Source organism: Nyctereutes procyonoides, unplaced genomic scaffold, assembly GCF_905146905.1.
Source record: "Nyctereutes procyonoides isolate TBG_1078 unplaced genomic scaffold, NYPRO_anot_genome, whole genome shotgun sequence".
NCBI classification, from domain to species: Eukaryota; Metazoa; Chordata; class Mammalia; order Carnivora; family Canidae; genus Nyctereutes; species Nyctereutes procyonoides.
Window position 1 is genome coordinate 1,639,689 of NW_026575151.1, and position 25,980 is coordinate 1,665,668.

The 25,980-nt window shown below is 39.8% G+C and overlaps 1 protein-coding gene across 1 annotated transcript; it reads left to right on the forward strand.

Moving 5' to 3' along the window:
* Positions 1–565: 565 nt before the first annotated feature.
* On the forward strand, positions 566–25,980 carry PPM1K (protein phosphatase, Mg2+/Mn2+ dependent 1K). Its single transcript, XM_055313106.1, has 7 exons — positions 566–732; positions 8,505–9,023; positions 10,223–10,323; positions 17,439–17,604; positions 17,964–18,108; positions 19,642–19,776; positions 22,903–25,980. Exons 2-7 carry the CDS (start codon positions 8,584–8,586, stop codon positions 23,032–23,034), a joined length of 1,119 nt encoding a protein of 372 aa, XP_055169081.1. The 5' UTR covers positions 566–732; positions 8,505–8,583; the 3' UTR covers positions 23,035–25,980.

The following is a 25,980-nucleotide window of genomic DNA, read 5'->3' on the forward strand; positions in this document are numbered from 1 at the left end:
TGGCATACAGAAGGTCCTCCAAGACCATAGAAACACTCGTCAAATGAATGAATCGACATTCCCAAGGGATCACAAGATGCCTGTTCAGTCACGGAGCACATTGCACTGTGAGTTTTCCAAAGAGCAGCAACGAAACCAGATGCCTTTCAAGCTCTTGTGCCCAGGAAGTGTTGGCATTCGTTCTCGGTTCCTAGTTGTCACAACGGCTGCCCCTTGCCACAAGGGACACGCACCCCTCCTCGACCGGCTGGCGGCTTACCCGGTCCTCCGACCCCACCCACCGCCCGTGCGCCCCTTCATTGGGCCTAGTGTCACGGCTTCGCGGGGCGGGGGGGGGGCGGGTTGTCGCCTCGAGCCGCCAGTGGCCCAAGTCGACGTCCCTCCAACCGCGCGCTGCTAGAAGTCACCCAAACCAGATTGCAGCTGCGCGGAGGCTCGTTCCTGCTGGAACCTGTGATTGGCTGCGACCGAGGGCCCGGCGGCCGGCGCACCGCCTCTCCGAGCGCCGATTGGCCAGAGCTGCCGTCAGTCAGCGGGGACGGACTTCCCCTCTCCATCTGGCTCGCTGCGGGCGAAAAATTCTCGAGATTTTCCAGCAGAGGAGCCAGTGGCTGCTCTAGGTGCTTGCTCCAGAAACGTCGGGGAAGGCAATCTGATTTACCCAGCAGGAAAGCCCCTTCCCCGACCTCCGGTAACCAATTAGGAAATCTCCAGGGACGTAACCATCGCGAGGTAAGAGCCTAGAGAGCGCACGGCATTTACTTCTAACCGTTTATGATATTATTTCTAGGCAGGGTCGCACCCCTGCGCCCCGGGTCTGCGGAATCGAGAGTAAACGGAGCGGTCGTCAGGGAGGGGAGGGGAAATAAATGTAGGTTCAGACCCCCCCGCCCCACAGTCAGGGTCTGGGCTCTCCGAGCGCCGCTTTCTTCCTTTGGACAAAGGTCAAGAGCAGCGTGTTCCGCCAGGGCCCACCCCGGCTGCGCTGGGGCCGCGGGCGTTTCCCAGCGGGACCCCCCTCGCTCGGCCTTGAACTTGACTGCAGGCTGGAGGCGCCACCCAAGCGAGTGAAGTAAGTCGGGGTTGGAAGGAAGGAGGGACCTTGGATGGGATGGTGGAAAGGGCGGGGGCTGCTCGTTCGCGGTTCCCGGGAGCGAGGCTCGGGATTGCCCTGCGCGCACCCCGGACTCGAGGATGCTGCAGGGGCCAGCGTCGCGTCGCCGCCGCAGATGCGAAGGGGGTGACGGAGACGTGGCGACACCCGAGATCTGTGCGGGGAGAGGGTGGTTGGGAGGCGGAGACTGGGCGGCGGAAGGTGCTGGAGGGAGCCCAGCCATCTGCAGGCTGCGCGGGCGGGAGGGTGTGCTTCCTGCCGTGTATCACACTGGCTACTCCTCTGTCACAGCCTGCGAGCCAGGCAGTCCAGGATCCCGAACTGTCCAAGCAAGGGTGAGCGTTTCAGGGGACCAGAATAGAGCAGGATGCAGAGAGCCCTGGTTCGTGTCGATCCGAGGATGTGCGTTTTGCATTGCCCGGAGAGGCCTTGTGGCTGCTGATGTTTTTTTAAACGGTCGCTTTATGTAGATTAGAGACTTCCCAGGAGGCGACAAAGACTAGGCTCCGGGTGGAAATAGCCCGGGAATTTGGAGTCCCTAAAGCTCCACTGGCGTTTCTGAGCTTCAGACTGAAAATGCGCAGCAAGGCCTCCCAAGCCCTTTGCACCCATCCTTCACCAGTGCGGGGGAAGGAATGAGATTGTCGTCGGTTTCAGAACGAGTGACAAGTGAGACGGATTATAATGGTCTTGAAAAAGAGTAGTGATGTCATGGTATTAGAGGAAGAGAACAAATGAACCACCGGGTAATAGTTATCATTTTTTGAGTAGTGAGATCTTGCTAATGATTTTTTTTTTCTTGCAACTGTAGTCACTTTTTATTGATGACCAACACAAGCACCTCCCTTGACTGGAATCTTTTTTTTTTTTTTTTAATTTTTATTTATTTATGATAGGCACACAGTGAGAGAGAGAGAGGGAGAGGCAGAGACACAGGCAGAGGGAGAAGCAGGCTCCATGCACCGGGAGCCCGACGTGGGACTCGATCCCGGGTCTCCAGGATCGCACCCTGGGCCAAAGGCAGGCGCCAAACCGCTGCGCCACCCAGGGATCCCCCTTGACTGGAATCTTAAAGAGGAAAGAAGAGGGAAGATATGCTGTTGATGTAGTATAGAATGTCAAGGAAAATCCCTTAAGTGAAGTGTAAAGGTACAGGTTTGGAATGTGGTCTGTGAGTCGTATCCACATTAACAAAGATGTTTTAAAAGATATCTATGGAATTAGAACAATGAATACTTCTGCTCTGACTTTCTTTCCTCTTTTCACACATCTAAACATGTTCACATCAAACCCAAGGGGAATCATTTAGGGTTTTTATTGTTTTTCTTTCCCTCCTGTAGACCTATTACAGTTTGTTTCCCTTCCTCCCAGCAGAGATAAGACATTGGAGTCCACATTTCCTGAAATGCTTTTGGGAGTTTCCAAACCATTTGAATTTAATTGGGATGCGTGTTGTCTTTTAAAAAGTTGATAAAGGGGATCCCTGGGTGGCTCAGCGGTTTAGAGCGTGATCCTGGAGTCCTCGGGATGGAGTCCCACATCCGGCGCCCTGCATGGAGCCTGCATAGCAGGCTTCCTCTGCCTATGTCTCTGTGCCTCTCTCTCTCTCTCTGTGTGTGTGTCTCATGAATAGATAGATAAAATCTTTAAAAATAAAAAATAAAAAAAATAAAAAGTTGATAAAGAAATATTTGCTTTGTGAATATTAAAATTACCTCATATTTCCTTTGCAGAAGTTACTGATGTAAAGATACCGGAGTGCTGCTTTATAATGGGCAAATATGAATACTTTCTTAAATATCTTTGCTGGGGGGATAAATCTAAGCAGCTTTCTCTAGTACGGAACTGTAGAGTGCCTGAATAATTTTGGCATGTGCTTATAATTAACAACAATAAATTGCCCTTTTGACCTCCTTTCAGAAGTCAACAGTTTAACTCAAATCCCAAGTGCATCCTTCTGCCAGAGACAGTGAGTGACTCTCTTATCCAAAAATAAATCTGGACAGCTCTGAGATATTTAAACCATTGAGGGGTTATAAAATGGGAGTGATATGAAAATGTAAAATTGGCATAGCAATCTTGTAGCTGTGTATGAGGCTTTTTATTTTTAAAGATTTTATTTATTTATTCATGAGAATACACAGAGAGGAGAGAGAGAGAGAGAGGCAGAGACACAGGCAGAAGGAGAAGCAGGGTCCATGCAGGGAGCCTGATGTGGGACCCGATCCTGGGTCTCCAGGATCAGGCCCTGGGCTGAAGGCAGCGTTACTGAGCCACCCAGGCCGCCCAATGCTTTCTATTTTTAAATCAAATATGTACTTCAGAAGTTTACTACAAACCAAATGCGTGTTTTTCCCTTCCTGATCAATTTTACCTGAGATTTCCTACTCTCAGGATGTGGGTTTTCAGCAGTGCCCTCATGCAGAATCTCTCTGCCTACTCTCGTGGTCTCAGAGCTTATTTCTTTTTTTTTTAAATTTTTCATTTACTTATGATAGTCATACAGTGTGAGAGAGAGAGAGAGAAAGAGAGAGAGAGGCAGAGACACAGGCAGAGGGAGAAGCAGGCTCCACGCACCGGGAGCCCGATGTGGGATTCGATCCCGGGTCTCCAGGATCGTGCCCTGGGCCAAAGGCAGGCGCCAAACCGCTGCGCCACCCAGGGATCCCTCAGAGCTTATTTCGAATTTAACCCTCTGCTGAGAATCCTTCCTGCTAGTCAGAATTGGTGAAGCAGGTGCCAAATTTTTCACTTGTCAAGAGTTCTGTGTCAGGATTTTAAAGTATCAGATTAAACCGATAAAGCGTTAAGGAAGAAGATGGAGAAGGCCTGGTCACACAAATCAATGTGAAAATGATGAAAAAAGAAAATATTTTCAGGCATTTATTTATTGACAGCACGTAGAATATATAGGATTTCTGTTGTGTACATGTGTGTGTGCTTATTCACACATTTAAAAAAATCATGTGATAAAAGTAAATTTGTGGGTCATACATTTTTGTTTTTCTGTTTTTTATTTTTTTTAAAGGTTGTATTTATTTAATCATGAGAGGAGAGAGAGAGAGAGAGAGAGAGAGAGAGAGGCAGAGACACAGGCAGAGACACAGGCAGAGGGAGAAGCAGGCTTCATGCTGGGACCCCAATGTGGGACTGATCCCGGGACTCCAGGATCATGCCCTGGGCCAGAGGCAGTGCTAATCCACTGAGCCACCCGGGCTGCCCACATTTTTGTTTTGATTGGGAGATAAAAAGGAATTTGGTAAAGTTTGGTCTAGAAGGAAGATTGTCCCTCCTCCCTCTTTGTTCCCTTTTGGTATATGACTATCATTATAGTTTAGGTTGTTGATATAAATAGCCTGTTCTGTCACTAGGATTCCTGCCAAGTCTTTATTTTCTTGCTTAGCATAGTTTTTTACATTTTATTTTTGCTAGTAGAATATGATGTGTGGGTAATGCAGTCTTATGTTCTTTGTTGATTTAACTCTAGCCCTGACATTTCTGTGTCTTCAAATGGCTTTCAAGCAGGATAACTTCTGCCCCTTGACTCTTTTGGATGACTTTTACTTTCAAAGTTTGAATATAAAAGTTAAAATGGTTTATAAAAATAAGGTAGCCTTGATTTGTGACCGAGAGATTGACATAAAGGATTCCTGAATAACTTTTTTTGGTTTGCAGAATGATTTAAGCACATGCCAATTTATAATTGCTGAACTGACAAATAATAAAATACCTCTTAGGTGTTTGTCAGTTTGTTCTCCACTCCTTTTGTTATGAAGAACACTTAATGTGTTTTTTTCACCCCCACACAGGCTTGGGTTCCCCCCCACACACACACATCATAAAGTATATTCTCCTATCTGCTAGTCAGTGTGTAGTCCTTTCTGTGGGCATTTGGAGAACCAGGGACAGCTGATTGGCGGATTCCTAGCTTGAATCTCTGGAGGAAACTTTTCTTGATGTGCAGATTTAATTCAAAGTTGTTGTTTTAGCTTGGGAACACAGGTCCTCTTTGAATTGTCACCCTGGGGAATATGGAGATAAATATGATTTGGTTATATTGCATTGGAAATACACAAAATCACCTGCTTGTGTAAGTGGTGCTGATCTAGCTTTGTAAACTGACTATATATCTGGGTCACATTTCATCTATGCCAAAAGCATTCCCTAAAATAAATGTTTTCCTATGACTATTCCGCTTACTTTCTGAGATTATTGTGCAGATAATAAATGAGGAAGGAGGCCAGGTTGATGATTGATTTTAGAGCATGCAGGCTTTTAAAGAAACTGCCCAATTTACATTTTATTTCATTCTTTTTTTTAAAAAAAAGATTTATGTACTTATTTTGATGGGGGAGAGCAGAGGGAGAGACTCTTCCCATAGACTCTGCACAGAGCGAAATGCGAAGCTTGACCCCCTGCCCCAACCCATGAGATCATGACCTGAGCCAAAACCAAGAGTCCAAAGCTCACCTGACTGTGCCACCCTGGCACCCCATTTCATTTCATTCATTTTTTTTTTAAGATTTTATTTATTTATTCATGAGAGACACACACACACACACACACAGAGAGGCAGAGAGGCAGAGACACAGGCAGAGGGAGAAACAGGCTCCATGCACGGAGCCCGATGTGGGACTCGACTCGGTTCCGGGACTCCAGGATCACGCCCTGGGTGGAAGGCAGGTGCAAAACCGCTAAGCCACCCAGGGATCCCCTGTTTCATTCTTTTTTTTTTTTTTTAATTTATTTATGATAGAGAGAGAGAGAGAGAGAGAGAGGCAGAGACATAGGCAGAGGGAGAAGCAGGCTCCATGCACCGGGAGCCCGACGTGGGATACGATCCAGGGTCTCCAGGATCGCGCCCTGGGCCAAAGGCGGGCGCCAAACCGCTGCGCCACCCAGGGATCCCCCCCCCCCCCGTTTCATTCTTAATAACGTTTCCAGTGGATATTTGTTTCCTGCTAAAAGTGCGACTCTGTCTTATTGTTTTATTTTTGAAAGAGAGAGTAGACAAGAGTACCCTAGAAGAATTGCAAAAAAATTTACTTGTTATTTATTTGCTTCTAATTCTAGAATGCTGTTTAAAGAGGTGAACGACTAAAAAAGTGGCCCAAGGCCGAATATAGAATATAGAACACATGATTTCAGATTGAAGCCAAAAGAATAGTACTTTGTTTATACAAAAATAGACTCCTTATATGTGTACCTGAAACTAATATAATGTTGTATTGTCAGTTATATCTCAATTTAAAAGAAAAAGGAGTAGAACTTCACTGATTTCTGGTGCACTCTTCAAATATGAGTGGTTTCGAACAAATGCGCCTTAAAAGTTTTATTTGTTTACTGTAAGGTATAAAGCTGCTTTGTGAATTATCTCCATCAATAATCAGTACTTAGAGGATGCCTGGGTGGTTCGTCTGCCTTCAGCCCAAGGCGTGTGTTCCTGGAATCTGGGATCCGGCTCCTTGAAGGGAGCCTGCTCCTCCCTCTGGCTGTGTCTTTGCCTCTCTCTCTCTTTCCCCGTGTTTCTCATGAATAAATAAAGAAATCTTTAAAAAAAAAAAAAGAAAAGAAAGAAAGAAAGAAAGATCAGTACTTAGTTCTCTAGTGTAGATGGTATTGTAGTTTGAAACTTCTTCACAAGTCCTTACCTTTAACATATTATTGCTGCTGAATAAATATATAATCTTCAATCAGAAGCAAAGGATTAAACACCCTTTTTTTTTTTTTTGTAAATTAATGTGTTACTTCTCTTTGATACTCGATAACCGGAGATAGTATGTCTCCTCTACCCCTAATATTGTCATAGAAGAAGTGAGTTTCAATCTTTTAAAGTAATATAATGCTAATATCTACTGTTTTATTTACTGTTCCTACACAAAGCTAGACTGATTTCCAAAAATTTACTTGAAAATGATTATTTGAAATCTGCAATGCATTTACCTGTGCATTCACTCAAGCTGGGCTTGTGTGTGTGTGTGTGTGTGTATGCCTTATGCTAAGATATATATTTTCAAGTCCACTTTTTATTGTGAAATAATTCAAACATACAATTGAGAGTAATATAATGCCTGTATACCCTCCACCAGCATGATCAAATCTTGACATGATGCTATCTTTTCCATTTGGTTTTTAATACATAAAGTAACAGAACAAAGCACCGTGGAGTTGAATTTTTGCCTTGAACCTTATTTGTATGGAAAACTGCCAGAAACACAGCCCTTCCTGCAGGGGTGTAGAAGTTCCTCCTGACAACACCCAGGGGAGGATTCAGCTTTGGGGCAGAGTCCAAAAATGGAGGTGCAGAATAATAATTTCAAGGAAGTCTGGTCTCAGGTGCTAGCTGCTGCTGTAGTAGTCCACAGCCAACACAGGGGCTAGGCTGCTGGGCTGGTGGATTGCAGACCAGTATCTCTTAACGTAAATGCACAGATCAGTTGCTCATAAGTCACAAAGGTGGTGCCACCAGTACCAGTGATCACACACATCAGAAGTGGCTCATCCATGTGCCTATGACGGTGTTTGCATGAACCATTCTACATTAACCATAGTAATGAAGTATATGAAGTTTAGTAAGTTGACAAATCTTGAAACAGAATTTAGATTGTGTCTTTGCTAAAACTTGGGCACTCTGAATATGGAACTGTCATAACTATTCTATTAACCAATTACTTTCAGGGCTCCTAGGTGGCTTAGTTAGTTAAACCTCTACCTTCCACTTGGGTTATGATCCCAGAGTCCTGGGTTTGAGTCCTACGTGGGCTGTCCACACAGTGAGGAGTCTGCTTCTTTCTCTCTACCCTTTCCTCCTGCTTGTGAGATCTCTCTGTCTCTTTCTCATGCTCTCTCAAATAAATAATACATAAATAAAATCTTTAAAAACAAACAAAGCCAGGTACTTTTCTTATTTCTTTCCCCCTAAGAGACTTCGTTACTGTTAACATTTGCCCCTACCTTTTCTTCACACCAATGGAGTTGATGAAGGGAAGACTATGTAGTTACACCCATATTCTGTGTTCTTGCTATGGAAAGTGTAGGCCTGCTGAGTTAGCAGTTTGCTGTCACCAGGGAGCTGGCCTGAAATACAGAATCTCAGTTCCACCCTAGACAAACTGAATCAGAATTTGCGTTTAACAAGTTCCCCAGGTGACTGTAGGTTAAAGTTTGAGAAACACTTGTTCTATATGACATACACATATTGCCACATTTTTATAGATTTTAAATACTGTGAAAGGGGTAGGTAAATCAATTTGGTTTTGATGCACTGTTCCTGGAAGTGGGCTGTTGGGTGCCACATTCTTTATGGCCTTATGTTTTGGTAATATCTAATGATATATCAAGAATTGTATGTGCAATTACTGATGGAGTCTCTCTGTCTCTCTCTACTCAGCTGCATCATTTTTCCTGAAGACATTCCATCATTGTTCTAGAGACCTTTCCCTCATCCCTGAACTCTTTGGAGTTGAGTTATGTCAACAGCTGCCTTAATTACTTTGGTTAGAAGTGGTGGGAGCCACGTGAGGAGGAGAGTGCTGCTAAGCTCCCGCCTCCTGCAGGACGACAGGCGGCTGACACCCACCTGCCACGGCTCCACTTCAGAGCCTCGGTGTTCGCGGTTTGACCCGGATGGTAGTGGGCGTCCCGCCACCTGGGATAATTTCGGGATCTGGGATAACCGCATCGACGAGCCCATTCTGCTGCCGCCCAGCATTAAGTACGGCAAGCCGATCCCCAAAATCAGCCTGGAAAACGTAGGCTGCGCCTCGCATATTGGCAAACGAAAGGAGAACGAAGACCGGTTCGACAGCGCCCAGCTAACAGACGAGGTCCTGTACTTCGCCGTGTTCGACGGGCACGGCGGGCCCGCAGCTGCGGATTTCTGCCACACCCACATGGAGACCTGCATCATGTACGTACGACGGCTTTCACTCTTGACCTTGCGGCTTACCTTACGCTTCGTGTGTGACTTCATTATTTTTTTTTTTTTAGACATTTTATTTATTTATTTGAGAGAGAGAGAGAGAGCATGGGCAGGGGGAGGGACAGAGGGAGAAGAAGGCTCGCCGCCGAGCAGGGAGCCTGATGCGGGCCTCCATCCCAGGACCCTGGGACCGTGACCTCAGGTGCCCCAAGAATGCCATTTGTTACTGATGATTATTACCTTTCCACAATGTATGTTTTAAACAACTCCCCGGGTGACAGCATTGACCAGAATCAACTGCACTTTGATTTGTGATCACTTCAAGCAAAGTAACATAAAGTACATGAGCGCATGTACTCTGAGAAGCATTTACTCCTACCAGTGCATGGCAAATAGTACTTCAATAAATGGTGATTCTTCTTTCAAGGGGTATGACTAGCTTTAGTTGATTGACATTCATATGGAGAAAATGCACTTAATGAGGGTATTTTGGAGCTCTTTAAAAAGTTCATTTACTGCAGTGATTAGTAATGTATTTTGGGGATCATACGACTTGAATTAAAAGAGGGGGAGAGCATAGGACTATTTCTTGTCTTCGTGTGTATAGTTAATTATGCCGTGAAATTGTTATTCGTGCTGTCATAAGTCGATTTATTCATATATTTTTAAAATTTATTCATATTTTTGAACTCAGTGGTGTATTTTTATTTGAGGGAACTTTTGACCTCTCAGCGTTGTGGATAGAAAGTATTAATCTTTGAGCATGGAGACTTGGACTTTTATTTTATTGTTCTTTTTTTGTTTTTTTTTTTTTTTAAAGATTTTATTTATTTATTCATGAGAGACAGACAGAGAGAGAGAGAGGCAGAGACACAGGCAGAGGGAGAAGCAGGCTCCATGCAGGGAGCTCCACGTGGGACTCGATCCCAGGTCTCCAGGATCACGCCCTGAGCTGAAGTCGGCGCTAAACCACTGAGCCACTGGGGCTGCCCCTATTTTATTGTTCTTAAAGGCTTATCTCCATGCCTAGCTATTTCCTTAATTTGATTTGTTAATCTGTGGATTTTAAGCATCTGGAAGGCAAACTATGGAGGTCTACTGTATGGAATAAAAGCTAGCCAGAGGGACCTAGATGAAGAGAAACCTTAATAAGATGATTGTTTGGGACTCTCTTCCTCTCCACAAAGGGATTTGCTTCCTAAAGAGAAGAACTTGGAAACTGTGTTGTCCTTGGCTTTTCTAGAAATAGATAAAGCCTTTGCGAGGCATGCCCACCTGTCTGCTGATGGTAAGTAAAACAATCACATTCCTTTGGGTCCTGGGGCATGTCTAGTTAAAGGAAACAATTTAAGCCCCTTAGGGGTGGGAATGTAAGTTTATATGTGAGGATGCTTATGTTGAAAGTGATTTTGAATAACTTTAAATGCTGTTTGGAATCCGAAGTAATGTTAGTACCTCATTTTTAAATGAAGTATATTGGAGAATTTTTCAACAATTAAAGCTCTAAAATGGTTTTGATATTGAATTTAAATTTTAAAAGGATGAAAAAATGTTAAATTTGCTCTTTATGTGAATAGGAGATCCATACTATGGGAGGGTTTACTGTTTTTGGTTTTTTAGATGAATCTGATGAACAAGTACCAAAATACACTATAGGGTCATCTCATTTAGCTACGTAATAATTGTCCAGACAAGAAGAAAATTGCTAACTGGTCCTAAGTAAGAAAAGACAATGGCTAATATGCACTACTTTGTTTAATTAAAAGAAGATATGTTTTCTCCCACTCCTAAACATTACTTGATCTTGCAGCTTTGTGGTAACTAGTGATAGTTTTGTTTTTAGTTGTTAAACACAAGGGCATGCCAGCTGAATTTTTACAATTTGTGTACTGTATGTCCTTAAATTTTAAAAGTAAAATGTTTCTGATTTTGACTAAATTTATCAAAAACATTCTGAAAAACATAGTGTTTTTCATAGAAACATAAAAAACTAGTGTTTTCTAGTTAGTTGGCCCCCAAATCTTTTGCTCATAAAGGTAATCTTGAAAACTTCTGCAGTGACCATGTAAAACTTCTGCAGTGGCCATGCTACAGACGCCGTAACTGATGAGGAAGTGAGTAACGCAATATTAATCTGTGTTTGGTTCCTCTTTTTATTTAAAGGAAGTCAAAGCACCAAAGAAACGAACATTTCACAATTTTCTATTGGAGAGCATAAGAATGGAAAGCCTCATTTTACTGATAAGGCCAGTTACAGAGTGAGGGGCTGAGATTTCCCTGGCACCCACAGTGGCTTCTCTCACGGGCATGTTCATGATGAGGGTTCTAGAAGATGACAAGGTGGCTCTGTTTGCCATCTTATAAGATTTTTCCTGCCCCTTTTTTGAGAACCTCACTGTTACCATAGTTCTTGGAAAAGCATCAGAGTCCACTTTTTTGTTCAGGGATTTGTTTTCTTATTTGTAGATCATTCGACCCATTTTCTCTTCTTCATTCCTTTGGACTTTTTTCCTTCCAGCTGGCTCCTCACCTTTGAAAATAGAGGTTGAGAGAAGGTAAATTGTAGGTATAAGATTGAACTCTTGTTCCTAATGGTAAAACATAGGAGGTAGAAGAGAACAGTCAAACACTTTCTTATGGTTTTAATTTTATGACTCTGAATATTGGCATGCTCTTTTTTCATTCATAACCAAGTTGGCTGTATCTCACTCACACCAAGATGTTTATTGGCTGTAGTGCAGGTGGTGTGCACCAGCTGTTCTGTAAACAGGTAGAGCCTAACAGCAGCTCTACCTGTCATAAGAAAACCCGAGTTTACCATGGGAATGTGGGGGCCAATGATCAAAATATTAACCCTTCATGGGTGCAGTCAGCCCTTTGGTAAAGAATCTCATCGACGAAGTTGCTTAAAACTGAGATTCAGCATTAAATATGAGAGGACCTCTTTCATTTTATTAAAGAATAAATTAAAGGGAACTTTATTAAAGAATAAATAAAGAATTTATTTTAAAAAAAAAGAATTTATTAAAGAATAGTAAAGGGAATTTTGAACTTTGTGAAAAAATTTGTTTAACTTCCCTACCTTAAGAGAAACTTTCTGAAGGTGCCTTACTCGTGGCTGTACAAAGAAAGTAATCCTAAAATGCCTAAAATGTAATTTTTAATAATAAATTTAAACTCCATTTAACTTAGTGCATCTGCCATACGCTTTGAGTTAATGATCTCAGAATTTTCATAAGATAGCCTCAAATTTAGTTTTCATTCAATGGCCAATTGTTTGCAAGTATAATTAGAGCACAACAGAATGAAACCTAGTGTGCTACTAAAAGAAAGGTTCTACTATGACATTGTTCTTAAATCTTGTTTTGTGTGTATTCTTATAGATCACTTGGTCTATGTGTGTGTCTTTAAATAAGAATTTTGAGAACAACTTTAAAATTTATTCTTAGTAAGTTGCCAAGGCTTTTACCATTGCTAAAAATTGCGTTTTGATATTTGGGGCCTATTTTATCAAATATATTAAAGTCACTGAAGATAGATGCTGTAAGTTGTTTTAATTTTTCAATTTGTGAATTAAAACAAATACTGTTTCAGATTTCAAAGTTATTTAAATTAAAAACTTTTTTCTTTTGGTTTTTAGTAAGAACTGAAGCTGTATCAGTATTATAAGAGTGGATAATATTCTTTTTGAGATTGATATAGATAGGACCCAGTGCTAGTTAAATAAAATTGTGAAATAATACAGTTTGCCCTCTTCTAGGTTTTTTTTTTTTTTTTTTAACTTTTCTATCAGCATTAGTCCCATTTTCCCTCCTTGAGCCATTCCAATGAGCAGTTTAAAAGTAGGGACCATGGCTTATTCATTTTGAATCTCCAGTGCTCGGCACCCAGTATAGAATCTGGAAGGTACTCAATCATTATTTGGACTGACCTGATCTCCATGCCTGTTCTTTCTCACCAAAGTTATTACAATTTATTCTTTGATTATCCAAGAGCTGATTTAACCAAATTTTTAAGAGAAGATTTTACTTATTTATTTGAGAGAGAGAGAGAGTGAGCAAGAGAGCAAGCATGAGCAGGGGCAGGGACAGAGGGAGAGGGAGAAGCAGCTGCCCCACTCAGAGAGGAATCTCCACAGGGCTTGTTCCTAGGACCCCAGGATCTCTACTTGAGCCTAAGGCAGACACTCAACTACTGAGCCACCCAGGCACCCCTGATTTAACCAAATTATTAATGTATATGTTTTAATGAGTTATCACTGCTGCATGGATTTGAATTTTAAGTAGGGGAAGCCTAAAGAGAGATTAGTTAAGCCACAGGAATAAGTCAGTAATAATAGAATTTGGGGTATAAATGGGAGGAGTACCCCTCAATTATACTATATTAGCTTTCTTGAGAAAAAGTGAATAAAATAAAGTGAACATAAAACATTTTCTTCAAGAGTTTGGTCCAAAGCTGTCACATCTGCATAAAGTGTTTCAAATTATCCCATTAGCATTTAAAATAGTTACTATTTCAGTTTAAAATGAGGGGGTTTGAGGAGACTAAAATCAGAATGCCACTTGCCAAAAACAGCAAGAATCTTGCCCTTATGAAATTGCTGGCTATTTTTATTGATTTGTCGACACATTTTGAAATTACCCTTATTTATGAAGATAATTTCATCATCATCTTTAGGCATTTTTGTATTCAATTTACGCCAGTCACATGTATTTTTACAATTAATGAAATCAGCCAGTAAATTCCAATGATGTCCCATTACTCTGCTGTTTATCAACAAATTGTCACTTAAAGCAAACGGGGTGGTAGAAAACTGAGATTATATCCTTTACATCCTATAAACTCTTCCAAGTGTTTCTAGATTGCTTAAGCCTTGAAAGCAGCAAAACTCCCCAAGAGACAAATGGACCAAAAAGAGAAGACTTGCTCTGACGTTCAGAGCGTGAGATGTTGGTGGCAGCATCGTGAGTCCTGTTGGAAACTTCCATGCTCTTCACATTACCTGATCTCTACAGAATAACCAGTGTCAGAAAAGCAGTGTTTTCTAGTACCCTTCTTATACTGGCAGCAGCCAAAAGCAAAAGGCAATAGGGACAATATAGAAGAGATACTTATTGTGCTGTTACTGCTTCAGCTCATTACTTGGATTTGGTGTTCATGAGTCGTACATGTCTAGAACACCCACACTGAATAAATATTGAAACTGTATTGATTTATATGTATTATTGTTTATGCAGTAAACAATAATTACCCAGGGGGGTTATGGTTTGCAAAGTATAGCTTTTACTCTTATGTTGCCATTCAAAAACTTGATCATTTTTCTTTTGATATGTTGACCTGCAACACCGGGGAAAAGAGAGCTGCAGAAATACCCGTTTGATGAATTCCGTAAACTCATCAACAGGCACTAGAGCTCAAGAGCCTTACTAGCCTAAATTTAAACAATTAATTTAAATTAATCAGTCTACTAAAAAAAAAAATGCCTTCAGCATCATTAACAAATATGCTACTTCTTGTATCTGGTATAGGAGGTGCTTTGATTCCTTCTTGATCTATATTTGAATCCCAGTAATTTGGTGGTATACTGTAGTGTGCATCCTTCTCTAACTATGGACTATTTGTCAGATACAGATTATTCACTGCTGTACCCATGTATTTTCCCATTAGTTATTGAGATAGTTCTGATATTGGTACCAAACAAATTGACAGCGCCCTTTATTCAGCTCCATAAAGGTACTGATTTACTTCTCAGGACTAACTGTTAAAGTGTGTGTGAGTGGTGTGTGTGTGTGTGAGGGAGAGAGAGAGTATGAGTGTATAGATGTGTATGTTACACCGTGTATGTGTTTTGTATGCCTGCATTTGTATATAGTTTTTCCTATGGTGGGACACTGTGAAACTAAGAAGTTTTACTCTGTGATGAAAAACTAGATTCAACTACAAAATACCATCAACTTGGGCAAACTGAGTCTTGAATTCATTGATTTGGCACCTCCTGGAATATGATGTAATTTGCCAGTGAAATTTTCATCAAAATAAAAACCCTTCCCCTTATTTTGCAGCTCTTTCTTTGCCCTCCCCTGTGTTGCAGGTTTGTAATGTTTGAGCACAATTCCTGGGTGAATTTCCTATTTGCCTCTGTGCGTGTTATTTGTGGCAGAGAACTGTGCCCGGTCAGCAGCTCTAGACCTGGAGCCCGTGGACACTATATGCTGGGCTTCAGTGGAAAGAGAGATCTGCTTAATTTTGTCCCAGGTGAAGGAGTCCAGCGGTTCCTAGCCTGGACTACTGGAAGGTTCCCACAGCCTCTTTGTCCCATTAGTTGAGATGACTTGCAGTAGGAAATGTCCAGTGAGTGTTAAGACCTTATTGAAAGATGTCTTAGTTTTATAGTTTTTGTTGTTAGGGTAAAAAGTGAGAATTTTTACTTCCATGTTAAATGCTAAATGAAATAAATGCTTTTTTAATATTTATTTCTTAGATGCTTAGCAAGCCAGAACCAACAGTTAGTTTTGAAAACTTTCCCATAAATCCTGGGATTTTGGAACTGTGAAATTGGATTGGTAAAAACTCAAGCTCTTTTACATTCCTGGATGGCAGAGCCATGAATTACAATAGAATCCTAAGCAGCGAAATTTGGAAGTTTTCATTTACGAAATTTTAACTGTTTTGCTCTAGCTAGTTAAAAACCACTTTTTAAAAAGCAGCTGCTGACCATTTAATAAGCAAAGGAGAGTAATACTAAGTTCCCTGGACAGGTAGCATCTGAGTGAATGCCTGTGCTCTTTTGTTTGGTGCTTCCCCATCATTGGAAAAGATCACAGTGGTCAAACTGTGAATGTTATATAACATTTTGGGAAACTCGAAAGTTAACTTTTGTAATATGAACATCACTGATACTTATGCTAAAACATGTATTACGTTACACAATGACAAATAGGTTATATGTTTTAGCATCGCTGAGATCCTACCTTGCACAACAGTTCCAAAATCAAAAGATCAATGGGAAGATAGTGCAACTATAAATGCTCTTTCTTGATAAATTAGATTCAGCATGGATATAAAAGATTAATTAGGGTTTATTAATGTTTTTTCCATTTCACTTTTCTGATTAAAGCAGGCATTTTAATATACCAATTGGAAAAATATAGTTTTATATCTATATATCTATATCCTTCCAAATGCACTATTGATGAAATTTTTTAAAGTGTCTTTTTGCAAAAACAAAACAAAACAAAAAATTGGAAAGATTGAGCCTCAATCAGTCAAATCAATAGCATTTCATTTTTCCTAAATCTACCTTTTAAAAAGAAATCATCTTTGGATGATCACCTTAACATTTTATTTCGATGCTTTAAAGAATTAACCATATTTTTGAAGACAATACCTGCTTTAAATAAGTTATCTTTTCAGTTTCTTCCAATTTGCTTTACCTTGTAGCCCTTAATTTCACAGTATTCTCACTTTTGGCAAGGCTCGATGCACCTTCAAAATTTTTAGCAAGTGATAAAGAACTTAGAACAGATGCGGTTTGAAGAAATCAAAGAAAGATGAAAAAATGCAGTTTGGATTGGATGAAGGAAACAGTGGCGACCTCCAGCCAAGTGACATTTAATTTTGTTATTGGTCAGAGAAAATTAAATGTGAATATATCAAGCGTTTGGGAAACTAAAATGAATATTATTCTTCACCCCCTGTATTTTCCTAATATAATGATGGTTGTAACTTTGTTTCATGTCTGGGGAGGACAAAGATAAATAGAAAAGAATGTGAACCTTTAGCCATTTTAGGATTTTTTTTTAGTGAACATTTGTAAAATTAAAACAATTGTAGAAGGAAAGAATATAAAATACAGTGCTTGAAGAGCAAAGGATATGCCCTTGTCATTCTTGCTTAGCTTATTAACTGATAATACTTTGACAAGATAGGAGTAAGAAATGGAAGAGAAAGCCTTCTAAGTACATAGAGATTTCAGGAAAGTCAGCTTGCCTGAATGAGCTCAGTAGACGTAAGAGTCATTCTGCCATTTTAGCCAATCTAATTAAAATGTAATACTTTTAATACTGACACCCAATGTACACACAAAGGTGTCATAATTATAAGTTCAAGTCAGCTTTAGTTTATATGAATAGAGGCCATTTGGAGACTGTGATGCATTTTTTACCAAATTAGGTTAGCGACTTTTTCTATTTGCATGGAGCCTTGTTACTGAATTAAATACTTCCTTCTCTGCATGCTTTTACTTACATAGTTCATTTGCATTTTATTTGCATAGATCTAATTAAATTAGAATGATACATTTCAGCATTAGTTTAACATGCCTGTGTTTTGTTTTGTAATAAAAATTCCATATCCAATCATTTGACTGTCACTGACTTATACTCTTTTTCATAATGTTTGCAGCAACCCTTCTGACCTCTGGGACTACTGCAACAGTAGCCCTGGTGAGAGATGGTATTGAACTGGTTGTAGCCAGTGTTGGGGATAGCCGGGCTATTTTGTGTAGAAAAGGAAAACCCACGAAGCTGACCATTGACCATACTCCAGAAAGAAAAGATGAAAAAGAAAGGTACCACCTCCACTGATCATTCTATGAGGATGCTGTTTATATAGTTCAAGATAGAAATGAAACCTTACATTTTATTTTCCATTTATCTTAAGATTTTATTTTTTTTAAAGATTTCATTTATTAATTTGAGAGAGAGTCAGAGAGTATGAGCAGGGGGTAGGAGCAGAGGGAGGAGAAGCAGACCTTCCGCTGAGCAGGGAGTCCAATGCAGGGCCAGATCCCAGGACCCCGGGAGCATGACCTGAGCGGAAGGCAGGTGCTTAACTGACTGAGCCATGCAGGCACCCTAAAACCTTGGATTTTAAACTGATTCATCTTAAGTTTAATCGTGCCTTCATTTCCTTTCTTTTTTGGACCAGGATCAAGAAATGTGGTGGTTTTGTAGCTTGGAATAGTTTGGGACAGCCTCATGTGAATGGCAGACTTGCAATGACAAGGAGTCTTGGAGATTTGGATCTTAAAACCAGTGGTGTGATAGCAGAACCAGAAACAAAGAGGATTAAGGTAACAACCTACGACATTTGATACACTAGCAAGGAATGAATGCAGGATTGTTTCTAGCTATAGGCTTTCTTAGAAGACTTAATTGAAGCCAACATGAGTAGTTGGAGGGATCTCTGGGTGGCGCAGCGGTTTGGCCCCTGCCTTTGGCCCAGGGCGCGATCCTGGAGACCCGGGACCGAATCCCACATCGGGCTCCCGGTGCATGGAGCCTGCTTCTCCTTCTGCCTGTGTCTCTGCCCCCCCCCCCCTCTGTTACTATCATAAATAAATAAAAAAAATAAAAATAAAAATAAAAAAAATAAATAAAAATATGAGTAGTTGGGCAGCCCTGGTGGCGCAGCGGTTTAGCGCCGTCTGCAGCCTAGGGTGTGATCCTGGAGACCCGGGATCGAGTCCCACGTCGGGCTCCCTGCATGGAGCCTGCTTCTCCCTCTGCCTGTGTCTCTCTGCCACCCCCCCCCCCGTGTCTCTCATGAATAAATAAATAAAATATTTAAAAAAAATATGAGTAGTTTGTGGAAGGATAGATGAATTCTTCAGATAAGAAACTGGCCTACTGTATGATGAAGTGCTTGGTTTTTGCTTTATGCTACTCTGGAATTCACCTGTTAGAATGGCTCTACGGCCCTTCCTCAGCTGCACCTGATCATCCAGTATCACTACCACTTGGAACCTGACCTTCACTTCCCTTTTATGCCAGGCTAAATAATTGCCCGCCTCCATTTCTCGGACATCTTTTGCGTTTTACTACTCAGTGCCCCAATTACACTACACTTCCCTCAACATACACTCAGTTGTGAGCTGACACTTCCCTCTCTGCAAGTTCTAGGCTCCCAACAATGGCAGCAGGTGATTGTTAATTGAATGATTTATTTATTTATTTTAAAGATTTTATTTATTTATTCATGAGAGATACAGAGAGAGAGAGAGAGAGGCAGAGACACAGGCAGAGGGAGAAGCAGGCTCCATGCAGGGAGCCCGATGTGGGACTCGATCCTGGGTCTCCAGGATCAGGCCAGGGCTGAAGGCGGCGCTAAACTGCTGAGCCACCCAGGCTGCCCAATTGAATGATTTCTTATCTTACACCTACCCCACTTATGTTCATTTTGTCTAACAAATACTTACAGAGGGTTTACTATGTGCCAGGCTCTGTTTAAAATAACTAAAACTACTCCATTTTACAGAGAAAACAAATCTAGAGCATAGGTGAACTTAACCTATGTTTGCCTCACCAAAAAGTAGAGGCAGATTTCAAACCCAGGAGGCCTGAGTCCAGTGACTATGCTCTCAACCATTGCAACATGCTACCTCTCATCATTTGGCTGTCTAGCTTTTTCTTTTGTGGTGTTACTAAGTAAATGTTAGGTTTGTCCATGGTGGTTGATGCCACATGTTGCTAATTTTGCCCCAAATCTAGGCCTTCCATTTTCACTCATAAGCTTTGAAACATAGAAACTCTCAGCAAATAGATAAAATCTTTGACTTTTGAAGATTATTCAAAGGCTGAGTCTAGGTATTTGGTTCTGATTACAGCTACATCATGCCGATGACAGCTTCCTGGTCCTCACCACAGATGGAATTAACTTCATGGTGAATAGTCAAGAGATTTGTAATTTCGTCAACCAGTGCCATGATCCCAACGAAGCAGCCCATGCAGTGATTGAACAGGTGACCTAGAAGAGCTTCTGCTAGAAAAGTCCCAAATTGGGGTGGTGTGGGGGCAGGGTAAGGGGTGGGGGGAGAACCCAGGTTCAGGTCTTGGTACAGCCTTGAGGGGCTGCTATAGGCTTGAGATTTCTTTGAAATCTGTGTTTTGGCTTCAGTATTACAATGAATTTTACACTTGACTACATAATATTTCCAATTTTAAGAAGTTTTACAATTCAAAAAAAAATTTTTTTTAATAAATCTCCCAAGTTGTTAAAGTAAAATTAGTGTGCCAGGGAATGTGCTATGTTTCTTTTTTGGATTTGTACACACCTTGAAATCATAGTAATAGCAATAGTAAATTATAGTAATAGTTAATAGGAATATCACATACTATATGTCAGACACTCTTCTATTCACATTTTAACTCATATAATCACCACAGTAATCTTCTGAGGTTAGAGCTAGTATTATCTCTTTCCACAGATGAGGAAAACCAAGGTACAGAGGCTGAGAAGTTAAGGATCTTATTCAAGATCACAAAACCAGGGACTCCTGGGTGGCTCAGTGGTTGAGTGTCTGCCTTGGGCTCATGGCCTGATCCTGGACAGAGTCCTGGGATCGAGTCCCACATTGGGCTACCCACAGGGAGCCTGCTTCTCCTTCTGCCTATGTCTCTGCCTCTTTCTCTGTATCTCTCATGAAGAAATAAATAAATGAAAATCTTTTTTTTAAAAAGGGATCACAAAACCATTAAGTTGCAGAACTGGGCTTCAAACCCAGACAGCCAAGCTCCTGGATTCAACCACTGGACCATTAAACTAGACTGTTCCAAGTAAATATCCAGTACAGGGATACTCTAGCATAGTCAATGTTTGGTTTTTAAAAATGGATGTGTGAAAAAAACAAACACATTTAGAAAGATGTATGGATAGGTTATGTATTAGTACGTCAATCAGAGCTAATACCCACTAAAGAAAATGTCAAGTTTCCATGTGCTATTTAATATTCTATATGGATAGATAGATCTTTGAGGTTATAGTCATCACTGATCATTAGAATCATGCTTTAACAGCTATTTTTACATTTCTCAATTTTTACATTTGCAACTGAGAAGGCAAATTTAGCCCAAATTTTTTTTTTTTTTTTTTTTTTAAGATTTTACCTGTTTGAGAGAGAGAAAGAGAGCACAAGCAGGGGAGCAGCAGGCAGAGGGAGAGGGAGAAACAAGCTTCCCGCTGAATAGGGAGCCCAATGTGGTGCTGGATCCTAGGACCCAGGGATCATGACCTGAGCTGAAGGCAGACACTTAACTGACTGAGCCACCCCTAGCCCAAAATTTTAAGGGTTAATATTTGTAATTAAGACATAAGACCTTACCTAAAAAGCATTATTTGCTTGAAAATAGATGAGCAAGGATGAATTATTCTTTTGATTACTATGTGTGTTCATGAGATTACAGAAATGGGCCCAATCCCATGGATGATCACTTCTTTCCTAATTTCACCTCTGAGATAAGTGTGTTCTCATTCACATGAGCAGTGATATTTTAATGACTGTGTGCTATTCTGCTATAATTGTATACCATAATCCATTTACTAGTTTCCCTAATAGCAAATTTAGTTTATGTTCACTTTCCCATATTATAGAGGAGGGAATACTGTATAAACATTCTTGTATCTATTCATGCATATCTATTCCCTTCATATATTATTTTCTTAGGTAAAATTCCTAGAAAATTGCTAGGTAAAAGGATACACTATATTCTAAAACTTTTAATAAGCTTGCCCAATTGCCCTCCAGAAATGCTATTCCAATTTAAACTTTTCTCTAGTATGTTTATAAATTTTTGTTTCTCCAAATGCATATGGTTTTTTGCCAGTTTGATAGGTAGGAAAATCAAATTTTAGTGTTATAAACTTGCATCCTTTTTCTTTGTTGGTGAAACTAACCATTTGTTAGCATTTGTGTTTCTTGTCTGTTTATAGCTTTTTTCCATTATTTTATAGGCATATTTGTCTTTCTCATGGTTGTTTTAACTTCCTATATGTTAGATATATTAGTACTTAGATTTTGCAAAAAAAAATATTTTTTTTGGTCTTTCAATTTGTTTCTAAAACTTTTTAATATATGTTTTAAAGATTTTTAAAATTTATTTATTCATGAGAGACATAGAGAAAGAAGCAGAGACATAGGCAGAGGGAGAAGCAGGCTCCCCATGGGACCTGATGCCAGGACCCTGGGATCACGATCTGAGCCAAAGGTAGATGCTCAACCACTGAGCAACCACAGGCATCCCATAAAACTTTTTTATATTTTGATGCTTTTTATATCAGATATTTTTATCTAACTTTTCCCTCACAGTTTTGGCCTCAAGCTGTTAATTTTTTTGAAATACATTTGCTGTTGAATATAATCACAGGCACATCTTACAATGCTGACTATGTCATTTGCTATTTGAATTAGTTCCTTTTTTTTTTTTTTTTTTTTAAAGATTTTATTTATTTATTCATGGGAGACACAGAGAGAGAGGCAGAGACACAGGCAGAGGGCAAAGCAGGCTCCATGCAGGGAGCCCAATGCGGGACCGGATCCTGGGACTCCAGGATCACGTCCTGGGCTGAAGGCAGGCGCTCAACCCCTGAGCCATCCAGGCGTCCCTTTGAATTAGTTCCTAGAAGTGATTTATAATTTTCCTACTGTAGGAAATTTAGTTTATGCCACTTCTCCATTTTGTAGGGAGCATAATGAACTTTGTCATTTTATCTTATACACATTCATTTCCTTAGGTTATTACTTTTTACCTTGTCTTTAGTCTCTATGCTAAATGCTTTATTTTCTTCTTCAAGAGCTGCATATCTTTTATCTTAGTCCACCAGTATTTCTGTTGCCCAAATTGCTACAGTGGAATATAGTTAATACGATTGTTTGGGGGTGGGGGTGGGGTGGTCATCTGTTATTCTATGTGCGATCTAATAAACTGTATGAACCTTGATACGTGTTGAGTGAGTCATGAACCACTGCAAAGTAAGTGGGTTAGTAACTGTATTTTGAACGAGATTATAACCTTCCAGAAGAATGGTAGTTTTTCTCTGTACAGACTCTGATTTTCCATATTTTTCTTTTCCTTCCTGTCATACCTTGCAGGCTATACAGTATGGTAGTGAAGATAACAGTACTGCAGTAGTAGTGCCTTTTGGTGCCTGGGGAAAATATAAGAACTCTGAAATCAACTTCTCATTCAGCAGAAGCTTTGCCTCCAGTGGACGATGGGCCTGATTGCTGGCTATGACTTTGAGTTTCTGTGGAAGTGTTTTTCACTGAGTATGTCAAGCAACTTACTAGATCAAACAAGTCAGCTGTGCCTGGGTTATTCTGTGGTTCACTAGATCAGTACACAAGTCAGTGTAAATGTAGTAACTATTTACATAGTAGTTTTTCATAAGTATCTGCCATATTTATGTTCAACTGTACATACTCAGTATAAATGTGTAATTCAGCTATTGTGAATCTCAGAGTTGAGTGAGCAAATGAAAAGTGGTTTTGACACACTTGCTGAGTGTTAAATTTCTAATCATGAAAACTCTTAGGCAGCTACGAGTTTCTTCTGATCATTTTTGTTCTTTATTCATTTGAACAGATTTTTGCCTTCAAGCTATTTAATACTAGTAGGTATTGTGATGGCTCTGCAATATGTTAGCTGCCGGTGTTTATTTTTAATGGTTCTACCAAGGAGTAAGTGTGAAAACTGAGTCCTGTGTGACTATATTTTGTACTCTAGACCACTTATTGGTAAATTTCACAAAGCAAAAGACGTTAATTCAGACACTATGACACCGCAAAATTGTATGCATATTTACAATAGTGCACTTTAGTATTTCAGCTGTGGCACTTGGGCTCCATTCCCCCCGACCCCCTTCATTCCTCTTCTCCTGTGGCTAAGAGTGCTATACAGATATATAACTACTCCTTTATATCAGAAAAATCTGTACAGGGTGAGTCTTTTGGTCAAAGCTCTACAAACTTAAATACGACGGTATCAAGTATTTTGTATAGTTTCCATTTGTCATCTCTGTTTTGTGTTCTGTATATAGTACGTTTATGTCACTTTTTGTATGGAGTAAGCAAGTTGGAAAATGTGTCAGTAACAATAATAGCACATTGACTGATAATGCTACAGACATAGTGTGAGGTTCATGTCTCCTTTTTGCTTATTTCTATGATTCATAACAAAGAATAAATCTAAAATATCAAAGCATTCTATATTTCAGCTTGCTAATGTAATTTAGGAATGTAAAACTATTCTTTATATCTGCATGTAAGTTTGCTGTTAAAATGTGAATCTCTACATGCGTGTTTGGAATTATATCTGCAGTTTATTTTGGCAGACAATGTAAATTTGTTGTTTGTGTGGGTATATGTACATCTGTAAATTCTGGAGTAATAGAGAATTAAAGGGAACAATCCTGCATAGCTCCTCCACCAGTTAGCTTTAAATTATTAATATGTTTATCCCCAAGGACTCTTGACAAATGGAGGGCAGTTTTATAGCAGAGAACCAATGGTTATTGGCAAGTGAGGAAATAGAATTAAAATGGCTGTAGGAGATACTTTATGGTGGGTAATTGATGTGGAAAACACAGAAGCAGACTAGCGTGTTGAAGCTACATTGCTATATGGTAATTTGCAAATAATAGGATGTGAGAAAAATACTGAGTGTTAAGAATAGCATGGAGTTTTGTTATAGAAACAAACAAAACAAGAAACCAAGAAGATGAGAAGGTTGGCAGAGTGTATAGCTCCCACTCTCAGTTCTCATGGTTGGCTTGTTTTCTGTCTTTATGTTTTATTTAAGGTTTGTTACAAGGAAGACGGCCCAAAATATTCACACCTTCTCACCCCTTTTTGGTAATGGAAGAAAATAAATCTTGAGTTTTCCTACACATATTAATCAGAATTTTCCTTTGATAAAAAAGGTGACAAAGAAATATTTCTTTTTTTTTCCTTTTTTCAAGGAAGCTAAAGTAAAAAAATATTACAGGAAAGAAAATAGTCTCCTGTTCATTGTCTGGGAAGTGAGGAACCAAAGGTAGGCTAAGAAAGCTGGAAAACTTTCTTGCTCTTTCCGAATTAGGTCCCTAGAACCTCCATATGGAGTATAGAGAATATGGAGAATTTCCAAACTCATAAGAAAATGAAAACTCTAAAGCACAAAATGACATTCTGAAAATGGAGGTTTCATTTTTGATTTGAATTCTTCACATGACTATTCCTCTCTTTAATTTTCAAAATTAAGGGTGGAAGTAATGTTGTCAAGCTCAGAAGTCACTGATGCACTGATGCCAGGTTTAACAAAGAATTTGTAGGATTGGATAGGCCTTGGTTTGGGGAGGATTTTGCTCTGCTTCACCTGAAAATCTTTTAAAACTCGAAATCAGTCAATTTTAACTAAAGCATAAAAACATACTGGTGTTTACTTTTTAAACAACAGTATTGAAGTATAATTTGTAGGTTACCCTAATCCACAAAAGATGATAAGCCTACATGTATTAGGCTTCTAGGTCTGTTACAAGGAATTATGCAGATAGTAGTGAAAAAAAGACTGTTCTAAATACCATTTTCTAGTTATAACTGTGAATTTGCCATGTGGCTATTACCATGTGGGTGTAGGTATAGTACAGATTATATTAATGTAATTAAACTTAAATCCATTATAATTTACATTGCTTTTCATTTATATATAGTATATAAATCATCTTTATCAAACGTGTCGCCAAACTGTTTGCCAACATTCATTTGGCAACATATTCTTAAAATCATGATTTTTCACAAGTACAGGTTCTTAAGTAACTAATACATTCAAAACTAAATGCAGTCCTGCTCTCTATTAACTGTGTATGTTATAAATTTTTGTGTTTAAGTGCTTCAAAGTCTTATGAAAAAAAATTAGTTTGTTTTGAAGGGAACAGTTTTGAATCTCTGTACTCTATGATGTGAACTTCTCTCAAGTTCCAAAAGTAAAAGGAAATTACATGCCTGGAAGAATTATTAGCACATAATCTAACTAGAAATTATTTTTTCTTTTTTCTTTTTTTTTTAATAGAAGTTATTTTTTCAAAGTGGAATTTGATTTTTTTTTTTTTAAAAGAATCCTGGCAGAGAATGATTTGGCCTGTGCTAACTCCTCAATATCAAGACATTTAGTTTCCTTTCCTTCCTTTCCTT

Bases quoted from the DNA above. Each gene is read 5' to 3' on its own strand.
- PPM1K (XM_055313106.1), top strand. From the start codon at position 8,584: ATGTCAACAGCTGCCTTAATTACTTTGGTTAGAAGTGGTGGGAGCCAC. The intron at 9,024-10,222 runs GTACGTACGACG...CTCTCCACAAAG, and splicing joins CACATGGAGACCTGCATCAT to GGATTTGCTTCCTAAAGAGA. The intron at 10,324-17,438 runs GTAAGTAAAACA...TAATGTTTGCAG, and splicing joins TGCCCACCTGTCTGCTGATG to CAACCCTTCTGACCTCTGGG.